General features: G+C 40.7%; 1 protein-coding gene across 1 annotated transcript in view; it reads right to left on the minus strand.

The window, feature by feature from the left end:
• Nucleotides 1-14,434, minus strand: part of FGD6 (FYVE, RhoGEF and PH domain containing 6) — a 104,300-nt gene that overhangs the window by 57,514 nt on the left and 32,352 nt on the right. The window contains exons 3-5 of the mRNA XM_034772960.1: nucleotides 8,182-8,323; nucleotides 2,647-2,714; nucleotides 2,522-2,552 (exon numbers count right to left, since the gene is read on the minus strand). Coding sequence (XP_034628851.1) covers nucleotides 2,522-2,552; nucleotides 2,647-2,714; nucleotides 8,182-8,323 — 241 coding nt within the window. The remainder of the gene's footprint in view (nucleotides 1-2,521; nucleotides 2,553-2,646; nucleotides 2,715-8,181; nucleotides 8,324-14,434) is intronic.

Here is a 14,434-nt window from a genome sequence, read left to right on the forward strand (position 1 = left end):
AAACAGCCTTCAGAGGGGCTCTTTGAGTGCTTGGAGGAGTTGTTTCAGCTAAAGCAATTTATTTAATATGATCAACAAAATGCAAACAAAATTAGACTCGGTTACGTATAGCCAGCCTGCACCTATATCCCCATCCTCAATTACCTTACTTTCACTTCAAGTGCTCTTAAAAATGATTGCGTAAAATGGCACCTTCTCACTCAGATCTGCTCCCTGGGTGTATTCAGCATTATGCTTGTTGATTTCAGTGGCAAAAATAAGAGTTTACTGGTCTTTACTCCTGTTAGTGTTGCAGAGCCAATGTTGCTAAGACTGAGGGCTAGTCTACACTACCCGCCCGGATCGGCGGGTAGAAATTGATCTCTCGGGGATCGATTTATCGCGTCTCATCTAGACGGATAAATCGATCCCCGAATCGACGCACGTACTCCCACCTCATCAGGAAGAGTAAGCGCTGTCGATGGGGGAGCCGCGGCGGTTGATTTGCCACCGTCCTCACAGCGGGGTAAGTCGAATAGGATTCGCTGAATTCAGCTATGCTATTCGCGTAGCTGAATTTGCGTATCTTAACTCGGAACCCCCCCCCCTTAGTGTAGACCTAGCCTTTGTGAGCTAAATACTCCTCCACTCTGTACACCATCCAAAGAATTGCTACTCAGCTCCAAGTAGCTGCAGCTAAAGAAATGCACTGGGCCTCATTTGGCCTGAAGAACCTTTATTACAGGTGATGAAGCATAGGGTGGAAAGGGCCCAGGCTTCACTTTGGGAGCCCAAGATGAGTTGCTTGGCTGGCAGTGAGTAAGCTAAACAAGTGAGACAAAAACTACTGAGACACAATAAAAGTGAAATCCCACAATGGCAGTGCTGCAAAGTTACTTTCCACATAGAACCTCACTTTCATAATTGTCTTTTAAGTGGCTTTGCATCATTCTTGTGGACAGTCAGATTCCCTGGGAGTACTGTTCCATTTAAACACAATACTGGGTTTCCATAAACTCTGCCAATAGGGATGGTGATTTTCCTTTTAATGAAAATAAAAAAAAAATGCTTCCCAGACAGTCCTGGCTGCACTGATGAAGCTTTTCCAGACTAAACTGTCTATTATTATTTATATTGGAGCTCCTAGAGACTCATTGAGATCACAGCCCCATTGTGATCGGCAGCGTACACAGTCCCAGCCTCAAAGAGCTTATGATCTAAACAGACAAACACAGGCAGAGAGAACTGAAGTGATTGCATAAGGTCACACAACAGATCAATGGCAGAGGAGAGACTAGATCCCAGATTTGAGACTCAGGTCGGCATCTAATCCACTAGATTACACTGCCTTTATGTTCTGATATTTGTCCCTGAGCCAACAAGAGCCCGCATTCATTGGAGAACATTCTGACACTCAGTTTATTTTACAGCTAGTAACTAATTAAAAACTTACAACCTTGCTATTTAAACACTATCTGTTCATAGTGCCTTATGCTCAATTCCCCAAACAGGTATTTAAGATGCTTGGTGCCTGGACTAGGTAAAACGCTGGTTGTAAACTATAAATAGGTCATTACTGTCTGACACGGTCTTTTAAAGTTCAAGCCTTAACAGACTCAGAGAACAATTACTCAAAAATATAACAAAAATCAACAGGTGGTTTAGTAATAGTTTTGTTTCCTGTGTTAGAGAGGATGTCTTTTTTACAGGCACAGAAAAAACGCATCCTTGTTTCCAATCTGGCAGAATGTGCTGCACAAGAGACTCATTAGGTAAAAGCAGAAATGTTTAATATGTAGAATTTTTCCCGCCCGGGGAAAAACTACTCAGGAGAGGTAGAGTGAAGAAAACTGAAAAAATATGATTTCTTATAACCTTTATCAGTACACTCTTGTGACGTAAAAAAATTGCGTACTCTTAACTTAGTAGTTCTGTTTATACAATCCATTTCCAATACTTTTTGCTGTATGTCTTCTAATATGTTAGACAGCAAAATCACATGCCAATGAAAGCCAAACTCCAAAATGCATACCTGTAAAGAGTTATAGCTCAAAACATACAGTACTATGATGATGACTGCAGTACAAAAGCCCAGATTTAAATAGATTATCTAAGAATCAGGTAAAGTATTTTTACATACATTTTGGTAAAAAATAATAATTTTAAAAGTTTTTTTAAATCAAAAATTTTCATACTACTATTTATGGAGAAAGAATTATTCTTGCAGAACAACCAGATAGTTCATTAACAAATAAGGAGCTATAGTAAAATAATTAGGGGCATATTCGAACATTTAATCCAAACTCCCAATAGCTTACATGGAAATTTTGCATGAGCATCAAGGAGGATACCACCACATATTTACCCACTATACTTGTTAGGGAAAAATGCCAGCAACTTAGAATTTTTTTTACACTGCTGCCTAATTAGGTTTATTCAGTGTTTTAAATGAGGAAATATTAAAGAAAATACACTTCAGTACAATACTGTGTAAATGCTGAACTTTAAGAGAAGAACATAAAATTTTTTACTAGATACTTACAATGTGCAAGAGCTTTAGCGCATCCACAAATCTGTTAGAAAAGTAATAAAAAGCAAATAATTACATTTGAACTGCAGAATTAAAATAAACTGAGTAAGTTTTTTGAGTTTAGCATTAACACCTACACTTTCTCCGAGCTCATGATCTCCTTGGCAATATGGTAAACTTTCGTTTTCTTTCCAGCTGCTTTGCTCTGCAGATAAAATTACATGTTACATTGTGTACTCACAAACAAATAGCAAAGATCAACTTCAAGCCAAATTTCCTACCCAAAATATCACTTTATACTGCTCCAAAGTCTACTAGTATTCAGAGATTACTTCTTGTGAAATGGAATTTAGAATATAATTGGATATAATGATGTGTAAATGCTAATCTATAAATAAGCACTAGCATCCCTGTCTAGAAAATCTGGAAAGCATCAGAGCCCATACTGAAAGTGACAGCTGTCAGCTATTGAAAGAAGTGGAGTGTGGATAATACTCTATATCCATAATAATTTAATTGGCTCATTTGTGAATACGGTATATAAATCTGCAGTAAATTCAAATGGGTTTTAGGAACATTTGTCAAGAGATGAACACAGATTTTGTTAATTTTTTCATGCTGCTTTTAATAAAGCCAAAAATGTAACAGGAAATAACTTTATTCTTTTCAAAGTAATACTATTGAGAATCTGCCTTATTAAATCTAAAAAAAATGAACTAAAATTAACTACAATCAGATTTCTTTAGCTAGCAAGTCTACTGTATACAAGAAATGTAATCTTTGTAAAATAAGAGTTCACTCCTGAAACACATGCACACACACAAATATATGCATACGCACCCCTCAACATTATATGATAGCACAGGGCTTAAGCACAGGGATTGAATTATAATAGTGTTCTGTTTAATCCAATCGCCGTAGAATGCCATTAATTCTCATTTTTTCCCAAGCCAAAAATATGAGAATTCTCACAACCAACCTCCACACCCAGCTATCTCATCTGATATTTTAATCCTTGAATTGTTATGGGATCCCTCAAAAAGAAAAGTGCAAAATAAGTGTAAAATACTGAATCCCCAGTCTTATGAGTGTAAGAGAGAGAAGAAGAAAAAAATAAAACAGACATATGAATATTTAAGATACTGGCTAATAAAATGGAATGTGGAATTATTTGCATTGCAGCACAATTGCACCAGATCCTGTACAAACATGTATAAAGGGCACCAGAGAATTTACAATCTGAGGCTCAGGCCCTGCAAGCTGTCACCCAACAACACGGAGATAATAATCCCTGTGATAGACTTTTGATTAGCTCCAGTGAAGTCAATGGAGCTCCATGTGGGCGGAGGAATCGACCTAGACAGAGTAGCTTGCAGGATCAGGGCTAAAGCTTAATACCAATTCCAGGAATGTGGTACAGCAAACAAAATGAGGGCAAGATGACAGGCATGCAAAGATGCTTTTGCAGAGTCTAATTGTGTGTACAGTTTGCTTTTTTTCTTAAACTATATCTCTATAGTAGCAGTCCTGGCTTGCCACCTGCCTAGCAGTTATCAGCTGGCACTATGTCTATTAACTATGTAGGTTTTCCATTACAATGGGGAGTTAAAGGAGAGATAAAATGAAAATAAATCATAGATATGCAGGTATGCAACACAGAACAAACAACAGCAAGCTGAAGTTCTGGTGAAATCATATGCAGAACAGTAGTAAAAGAGCAGGCAATGAGTGATTTACCTTAAAACTTTAGCTGTTTTTATTACACTGTTATATACTTGTTAATGATGTTTGAAATAAGATTACAATATTTCTCTTTGAAAGGTTCATTGCTTCATTTCCTATTTCAAAAAGGTGATTGTAATGCAGATGCAATCCCATACAATTTTATTTCTATCAATATTGTAGGGTGTTACATCAATCAATAAAGTGACGGTTTGCTGATCTCTAAGAATTTCAGAAGTCATACACTGTATGTTTTTTTATTCTGATGTCCCAGGCACTGTCCAATCCAAACAAAGGTAAGGACGACACATATCAGGCTAAAGGACTACAAAATCTGAGAAATTAAATTCTGAACGTTGGAGGGATAGCTCAGTGGTTTGAGCATTGGCCTGCTAAACCCAGGTCTGTGAGTTCAATTCTTTAGGGAGCCATTTAAGGAACTAGGGTTAAAATCTGTCTGGGGATTGGTCCTGCTTTGAACAGGGGTTGGACTAGATGACCTCCTGAGGTCTCTCCCAACCCTGATATTCTATGAATTTGTTACCCAACTAGTAGGGATGTGAATTTTGGCTGGACATATTCCTGGAGGTTTCCTCATATGACATAATCTTTAATTCCTGGAGACTCCCAGACAATCCTGGAGGGTTGGCAACCCTAGCAACTAGTGAAGCTACAATAACAGTAACATGTTGCACTTACTCAGTGCCATTTATCCAATGACCACAAAGCGCTTTACCAATGTAGGTATCAGCCCTGTTTTATAGATGGGGAACTTGAGGCACAGAAAAGCAACTTGCTCAAGGTCACAATGCAAATGAGGGTCCCAGCTGTGGACAGAATCCAGGAGGCCTCATTTTCAGTTGATAGTCTCCCACCAGTGCCTACTGGCATCAGTAGCATTGCTAGACCCCAAAGTACTAATGCTGCAAGCTTTGGTCTAGATTTGCAGTTCTCCTTCGAAGAGCAACTAGCATATAAATTATTGAGAGCTGGAAACCAAATTGTTGTTTCTACAATCCTCAGCTAGGCCTTAGTATTTTAAATAAATAAATAAATGGAGATATCCTATCTCCTAGAACTGGAAGGGACCTTGAAAGGTAATCAAGTCCAGCTCCCTGCCTTCATTAGCAGAACCAAGTACTGATTTTGTCCCAGATCCCTAAGTGGCCCCCTCAGGGATTGAACTCACAACCCTGGCTTTAGCAAGCCAATGCTCAAACCACTGAGCTATCCCTCCCCCCCATACTACATGGAAACAAGACTATTTCAGCAGTGAAATCCTAGCTCTTCCATTCATATCAATTAGGTTTGTATTTAGCGAAGCCCCCATATTAGCATCTAGAAATAATCACTAAAACCAACCAAATTCAGGACATTTATATTTATACAAGGATAGGGTGCACATCCTTCTCTCTCTTTATGGAGAGCATAGCTAACACTATGGGAATAAACTCACATGTAGTCTGTGATTTTGCAATACAATAACTGTCAACACTCTATAACTGACAGTTGCAAACTAATTTAAAAGTAATGATTACACAATAGTAAAATACTAATGCAAACTAAGCATGAGCTGAGATATTGCCCCTTTGTTTTGTTTTTTTTAACACCATTTGGAAATTTTTTCTCCGATCAGCTGGCACTGAAAATGCCACACTGTGTTTGTTCAGTCAGAAGACAATCATTTGGAAGGCAGAAGGGTTTGAAGCATAGTCTTCAAATTTTGGGCCTTGAGTTCTCTCAGTTTTCAGGTGATAGAACACCTCAGTTTTTACCCTTTTTTCTCAGCAGTTGTTTACTGTACCCGCTATTGTGGGTGAGAAATATCATTAGAGACTGGATATGTTTGCCAACAAAATAAACCCACCAAACAGCTGATTACCAATGCAGAGATTGTTTCATTTTCCCCTGCAGCTGCAGGAACTGTTAGAAGTTTCAAGCAAGAGGCAGATTGTTGGTAAAGTTAATCTGCAGCTGTCAGAGTCCACGCGCCACAGGCCAGCTGAGCAAGTTAAAAACCAGATGGTTCACCACCAGTTCTGAGTTACATGAAGGCAAGAGTATATTCTATGAAACACGAGATGTTTCATGAGCGGAGCAGCATTGCACTGTGTGTTTCTAGGAATGCCCTTCTGAATCTTGTGAGAAAGATATTCACATTGGGATGTTAGCGGATATACCCACACACAATTTTGGTTAGCTACACAGGAACAGGCTGTGCTGCTGACTCCCGCCGCACCCCAACTTACTCAAGAGACAAGTTGATTTATTAAGATCAAGGTGTCAGGGCACTAGCAGAAAAATATGAGGAAATTCAAAGCTGTTACACAACACTTTCACCTTGTTGAACATGAGCTCTTTTCTTTCTGGCAATGGGGAATCCTATATCGAGTTCTCCTTGGCAGGCAGGTGTCTGAAATAACATTCCACCACAGAGCAAAAAGATACTTGCCCTGTAAGGAGGTGAAGAAGCAGCAGTCCCAGCCGGTCTGAAGGAAAGCTGATGCCAGAATCTACAGCCACGCAGATTTCAGGGATGCTGGGAAGCTGACAGAAACCTCTAATGCTTATAAGAAAAGATGGCAAAGGAAGCCCCTAGGAAAGGAGATGGAACCCCAGATCATCAACTGATTAAAAAAGGTTGCTTTATTACCCAGTCACCCTTGGCTTGAAGGAGGGATGGAAAAAGGAAATCACATAGGAAGTGTCTTCCAAAGACATGCCATCCAGCACACACAGCAGTGAAGAGAGAACCAGAACCTAGGCATCATGGCTAAAGTGCCTCCAGAGCACCTGGGGCTGAACAAGCCTGCTAAGAAGGATCTTGTGGAGAGCACACAAAGGAACACTGTACCTCATTACTTTGAAGGCACTGAATTGAGGCGCTTAAATGGGCAATGTGCCAGCTAGGTAACCAGGACTAGCAGAGAGAAGGAAAAAAAAACAAAAAACAAAAAAACCCTCTTTAATGGGTACCTCTGCATTTGATAGCATAGATACAATCAGGAAAGCCCAGTAGTGTGGGCCAGAGCAGTGACTCTTAAATCCAAGAAACAGGAATTCTACATTATCCCCAAAACAGGGTGAGGGTTGGGCCCATATCTACTCTGGCCATTGGAAAGGAGCAGCTGAGCACTGGTTAAGAGGCAGGGTCTCATATGTTTTAGTCCAAGGAAGCTAACAATTTGTGGACTGCGTACTTGCCCCAAGACAGTTTACTGATTTGAAAGGCGTGTGTGGCTGGACATACAACTTCAAGAATGCTGTTCCGCTGAACCAGAAGTTGTCACTGAAAAGTAGCCTTTCCTTCCTCAACACTTGGCTGGAACACTCCTATATCACAACAGTTTCACCTGCCCATGCCCCTAAAACCAATGAGATGGCACTGGGAAGGGCCTCAGCAGTTCTAGTGACCTGTTTTCCAGTCCCTACCCTTTGGCTTCTCCAGTCCTGGTAATCAGTTTCCAGTGTTCTTCAGTTCACCCTGCAGAAAGCAGGAAACTCTGGGTCTCAAAGGTCCAGAGCATGAGATTAAGAGCTTTAGTAAATGTGCAGTCTAAAACATGCAGACAAAGCAGTCAAGTTTGACTCTTTCACACTTTACTTCAGTTTGTAGAACTCTACATATACAGATGGGTGGTGTGTAGGACTACAGGCCCACAACTCTTTGAGGTGCTAAGAATGAATTAATGGACTGAGCAGTGCACAGTTTTTATGACTATTTCTCAACATGGGTTCTTCACATCAAGGACATTTGCAAATCCACAGCAAGTATGAAGCTTTAAAAAAAAAAATACTGTTATCAGGGTGCAAAAAGCATCTGAAAAATGATGGTTTATATTTATAGAACAAGACATTTCTTATGTAGATATTCCCCAAATTCCCTTTACAAACTATATGGGAAACTAAAAAAATACTGACGAAGTACAGCTTTAAAAATCAAAATACACCTGCTTATATTCTTGAAGATCAATCTCCCCTTTGCTAGAATCGGAATTTGTGTCATCGTCCTCATCAGAGCTGTTGATAATTTCTTCATCTGATTGAATGTCTCCCATCAACACATTGGAATCACTGTGATCTTCTGATGCCCTACAAGAAAAAAACCCCCAAAACACATAGTTGGATTATATTAGCATAACTTTTAATTTTCCTTTGAAAAACTATCTATCTATCAGAACAATGGGGCTGTTACTAAAAGTGCTGAGAGCCCTGGAGAAGACAGAACAGGATTTTCCATAGAGGACCTATGATTCTGGAATGCTGTATCTATACTGGTATTTACACAATGTTCATTGCCATAGCAGATGAGTGCCATACAAGTTAAATAGTCAAAAGGATTTTATGTTCTTTACACCCTTCACAGATGCCAGAGTTGATCTTCGTCATCCTCCAGGGCAAAGCTTGAAATTCCACCCCCTCTTGCTAGCGTGTGTATAGAAGTAATATATTTATTTCATGTGCCAGAGCAATAAAGGGAGATTGTCATTTTTGTTTCTGTTTTGCTCTGCTCTCTTTAATGGCACTGGGGTTTGTTTTATACATGATGCTCAGTTTGACAACCTTGTTTGGGGGTTTTTGTTTTGTTTTAATTAAAGGCACACACACAGACATTTGGGTATTGGGCACCCATAAATGTTCAGGCTTGTTTATCAAGGCATGCACTAGTTAAATAATTACATGAGGTTGAAATTAATGTTACATGGAGGCACTTCAATACATACCCACTTTTTTTTTTTTTTTTTTTTTTTTTTTTTATAAAGGAGGCTGTAGAATGTACATTTTTGTGATTCATAAAATCAATTAAAATAAAAACAGTGATATCCCTTTTAGACAGCTGTCAAAACTATAAAATATAATCAGGCTCTGTAGCTGTACACGCATTATGGAGGTCTCAGTTCTCATTAATTTTAGCCATATTTGTAACCTGTAGAGATTTTGTGCGACAAGTATGCATACTGATCCTATGAACAACCCTCCTCCTCTAAACTACCTTGACACCTTCAGTAAAGGTCTTAAGAATGTTTCCCAGGAAGAAAATTCACAAGGAAAGAGAGAGCAAGGAAGATACAAATAGAAAACAGACTATTGTAAAACTACTAAGCAGCTACTTATGAGAACATAGAGAGCAGAGCCTAAAATGCTCTGATAAACTCACACAGAAACATGTCAATTTATTTTAGCATGGGCGGGGGGGGGAGAAGAGAGAGATAAAGGTATAGCAACATTTTCAACTATGGAATTAAGTAGCTAATAATTTCAAGTTATGCCAAATCAATACACCATTCATCGGATCAGCTTTCAAAGCCAGCAACGTGCTGAATGCCCTCCTGTCCCATTTACTCCTATGGATGTAGACAAAGAGCAGTTACTTACCCTACAGTAGTACCTGGAGTTCTTCAAGATGTTACAGTCAGCGAGGATCTAACTATAGGTGTGTATGTGCTTCATGCAAGCAACACTGGATGTTTTTGTACATCAGCATCCATTGGGGCCGTGCATGTAATCTGTGCCTCTCACAAGAGGGCATGGGCGTAGGGAACCATGACCTTCCCTCATACCCTCACAATTCAAAGCCCATGCTGGTGAGGATTCCAAAAAGTGGGGATGGGGCACAAGTCCTGTGATCCACATTTATATAATCTCAAAGAGCCACACTAACCGTAGAGTAAGTAACCATTCTTTCTTCTTTAAGTATGTCCATATGGGTCCCACCATCCCAGTGCTGATGGCTGGCCAGCAGCATACCCTCAGGACAGTGGCAGAGAGCACCAGCTGAATCAGTTAAACAATGAATGAAGTACCACTCTCCTGAACTTGGCATCTGCCCTGGCAGCCATGTCAAGGACATACTATTTCATGAAAGTCAGTAGGTTACTCCATGTTGCAGCCTTGCAGATCTCAGGCTTTGGAGCGGAGTCCGGAACTAGAGTGTGGAGCAGCTCTGGAGCAGTGGAGCTGCAGGTTTTTGCCTGGAGCTGGACGGAGCCGGAGCAGAGCTCCAAAGCCCTGCAGAGACCAACACATTTCGGAAGCAAGCGAAAGATGCTCTAGTGAGTGTGGCTTGATGTCTGAAGAGAGAGGCTCATCAGCCAACTGATAGCATTGCATGCATCCACTTGGAGATTCTTTGCGATGAGATGCCCTGGACAGAATGAGCACAAAGAAACTGGGAGACAGCAAAAATGGCTTGGTCCTATTAAGGTAATACTATAAAGCTCTGAATACCATGTAGTTCCTTTCCTCCCAGAGACGAACCAGTTTTGAGCTTGGAGAAACAGGATGAGAGAGGCAAGCATTACCATATTGAACTTCAGGACAGTGTAAGTGCTGGTTCAGTCTCCTCAGCTCTAGGATAGGATGAAGACCTCCTTTCTTCTTCAGAATGAGGAAATATCAGGAGAAGCTGCCTCTTTCCCTGAATTCTGTTGGAACCTCCTGTATGGCTCCTAGATGAAGCAACAGGGCCACTTCTGATTGCAGCAGGCTTTCCTGAGGAGAGGTGCACGTAAGGGGTAATGAGTGGAACTGGACGGGAGAGCCACGGGCAATGATTGTCCTGTTACAACTGATCATGCCTGGTGGAATGGAGGGAGGTGGATTCTGAAAGTAGTGCTCATTCACTGGATTGGATGTGGCTCTCGAGCAAGCTGTCAAGTTTGCTGGTATGCTATAGGATTGGGGTGCACTGATCAGGAAGAGGAAAGGCTGTGCCCTCTGCTTTATCTTGGCCTTTTCCTGGTCCAGTATTCAGGATCCCTGTGTTTGTAAGACAGTGTCCACAGCTTCAACTGGGACTGAGGGCAGTAAGGCTTGTGGTACAGCACTGAGATGCAAATCCCTAGACAGCATAAGATGGCCTTTGAGTCTTTCAGTGAGTGCAGAGTGCTGTTTGTCTGCCTGCTAAATAGCTCCTTGCCCTTGAAGTGCAAGTCTTCAATAGTGGCCTGTACCTCTCTTGGGATACCCAATGCTTGGAGCCATCACGCTCTGTGTTTCATCACCATGGTGGCCAGAGACTTTGCAATGGTGTTGGAGGCATACATCACAATGTGTAGTGCCAACCTGGCCACCAGCTGACCTTCCTTAATTATCTTTTAGCTCCGCTCTGCTGTCTAGCAGAAACTTTGTGAGGAAGGGTGTCACTTGGTCTCAGATTAGGAACTCATACTTGGCCAGTAAGGCCTGGCAGTTAGCCACATGCGGAAGAATATGACTCTCTTCCAAAGAGGTCGAGTTGTTTTGGGCCATTAGTCCAAGAGTACCCCCAAGGACACTTCAATTTCTCCTGTACTGCTGACATGACCAAGGAACCTGGGTTGGGGTAAATACTTACTTAAATACTTACATCTGCCCAGAAAATGTGAAGCAAAGCAAGCATCTGCTAGGTATGTGTGACTCTCCTAGACGCAGCTAGTACTTACTGTGCCCATCTTTTAAATGGATTAGTCCATCAAAGGATGGGCAGGGCTCGAAGCCCACAGGTTTTGAGTCCACCATGCTAAAGAGCTCGGGGGAGGAGGGGTTGTCTGGCCATCGATACTTGGTCCAGAGGGTTGGATAAGATCACATTGGTGCTCAGAACTTTGCAGAGTTAGGCTTTCACACAGCAGAGTCTAGGACAACAAAATTTTATACACATCTGAAATAAAAACCATGTGTGCAGTTAAGTCAAATGACATTTCTATTGTTCATGCTTCTTAAAACCTTGTCTCTCGTTCCATCCCAAACAGTGTCTTTGGGGACTATTTATTAACATTATCGATGTTCCATGTTATCGTTGTGGACTAGAGTAACTCCCTGGGGGAGGGTTACCATAGCATCTCCAGGAACTTAAAACAGTGGTGTGGGGGGAGATCATTGCAGTTCTGGGGACTGTAAACAGCTTTAGAGAAGTGCTGCCCCTGGGATGGTTTGCATATACAAGTTCAGATATCAGAGGCCCAAGGAGACAAAGAAAGGGCTTTTGGTATAGAAGGCTGAGTTTAACCTGGCAGAGGCGCCTTCATTTTGATGCAAAAAAAAAAAAAAAAACAACAACAGATGACTTGTGTGTAGACGATACCCAACCTTGCTGAAGAGTTGGAAGACCTTGAACCTGCCAGGGTCTCCATAGGACTGATACGGAGCTGCTGGTAAAGTGCTTATATCCTTTTATTGTTTTATATGTTTTCTCTGGATGCTTTTGTCCTCAAGTAAATGAAAGAAGAGTGTGGCTATGTTACTCATGACTGCAGTCATTCACTGGTCATCGCTCTTAGAGAGAAACAAAAGAGCAGGGGCTGGTCATTAGTCAGACCTGCCAAGAGAAGCAACATGCATTTCAGAGGCGTTATAGCTTAAGTCTAAAGAGAAGGGAGAGGGATGTGGATCCCTGCCCAGAGAAAGGTGAGGGCTAGAGGCCTGAGTGGGCATTCCTGAAACAGACTACAGAGTGGATTAAAGGTGCAGTTACCCTGAAACTGCAACAGAGCATATCTATAGCTCTTGAGAACAGATAAGAAATTGTTTCATTCTATGCCAAAAACAGGAGGTAACACACTATTGTCATAAGATTGCGGTCTAACCCCCCCGCCCCCATATTTCTACCGGTAATGCCAGATGCCCTGCACATGGTATAATTCTGTCAAACTGGCAAATCTGTACTAAAAATATTTTGCTCTACTTCCTGGATGAGATTTTCAAAAATGCACAGGGAATCTGGAGGCTTGAAATCCCTCTAGGTAGCTCTGAAAATTTCAGTCCTTATGTTTTTACTGTAACTTATCCAAAGTCCTCAATATCCAAGCTACAGTATATGACATATAATTTACACTTTACATAAAGTCAAGAATTTGAACTGATCAGCTTTTGTCAAAGGTAGAGAAAAATAACGCTGCAAGATAAATTACATTTTATAGCAAAGGAGACTGAGATCTTTTAAACATAGGTTTCTGAAATTCTATGATCCCAGGGCTGCCCAAGTCACCACTGGACACTTTGAAGGGGTCAATCCTTTCCATTTTGAAAAAGTTACCAAATTCAACCTCGTGGTACACTTGTGTTAAATTTCCCCCTTGGACAAAGGTTTGTCTGGATCCTTCGTGAATGAGAAAAAGAATGGACATAAAATTTATAACAAGATTTATACCAAATATAAAACAAAAGGCAGTTTAAATTGTACAATAGTATAAATAACCATATTAGAAACACATCCTTTTTGTCATCCGTCGTATTTTCCGAACATACCTCAGACTGTAGATGCATCTCAGCTTCTTGAGTTTATAGGAAAGTCAAGAATATCTGTTATCGTTCTAAAGGTCTCTTTGAGACCATCCAGATCCAGCAGAGTGCTCCAGGAATATTTCTTACGGCCATTTTATTTTTAAACAAAAAAGAGCTAACCATCCCAGCTGCCATACTATCTCAGAGTAATTCCTGTTCATCTTTACAGTCCATTCATCGTGCTACTCCCATTTCCCCAACTCCGTGGGTCACTGCGCAACACATAACCCCTCGTATTCTTTTACCTCAGTAGTTTAACCTGGGGATGACACTTTTCTACAGATTAATAAAGAAAATCAATGCTCATTTAGCAACTTTTGTAGACACAAATATCTCAAGTGTTCATGGACCCAATGGCAAGCTCATTCAGAATGAAAATACTTCCATGGGCTTTTGATCAGCTCCCCGCCCCCAAAAAAGAGAGATCTGAAGATTTCAATATTTGGATTTAATGGATTTGGTACTTTAATCACATTTTAAAGACAGTCCTATACATATAAGCTTTTTAACGAAATTTGAGTGCATCTTCATTTAGAAAATTCTTCTCTCCCTTGTATTGTATGCCTCAATCTTTCCCTCGTGGCCATTTTAGCTTCTCTGCCCATGTGCCATAGTTTTCTTCTCTTTTTCTATCCTCTTATCCTCTTTTTAAAACTCTGCCACCACGTTTTAATTCCCGCTAATAACCCAATTTTATGTCAAAGCTTTCTTCATGGAGTAGTTGTTCTGTGTTAAGCACACAAACTTCTGTAATCCTACTCTCTCCCAAAATATCCATCCTGATCTAGTTTCCTCTTTATCAGATATTCTTTGCCCATGGCCCCAACATTAATAAGCTTTTTGGTACGAGAAACTTCTGCATTATCAGTCATGTGAAACACCTCACTGCTAACTCATCACGCTGTCCTTTGAGTAAGAATATCCTGCCATATCATGTGA

Source organism: Trachemys scripta, chromosome 1 (genome assembly GCF_013100865.1).
Source record: "Trachemys scripta elegans isolate TJP31775 chromosome 1, CAS_Tse_1.0, whole genome shotgun sequence".
NCBI lineage: Eukaryota > Metazoa > Chordata > Testudines > Emydidae > Trachemys > Trachemys scripta.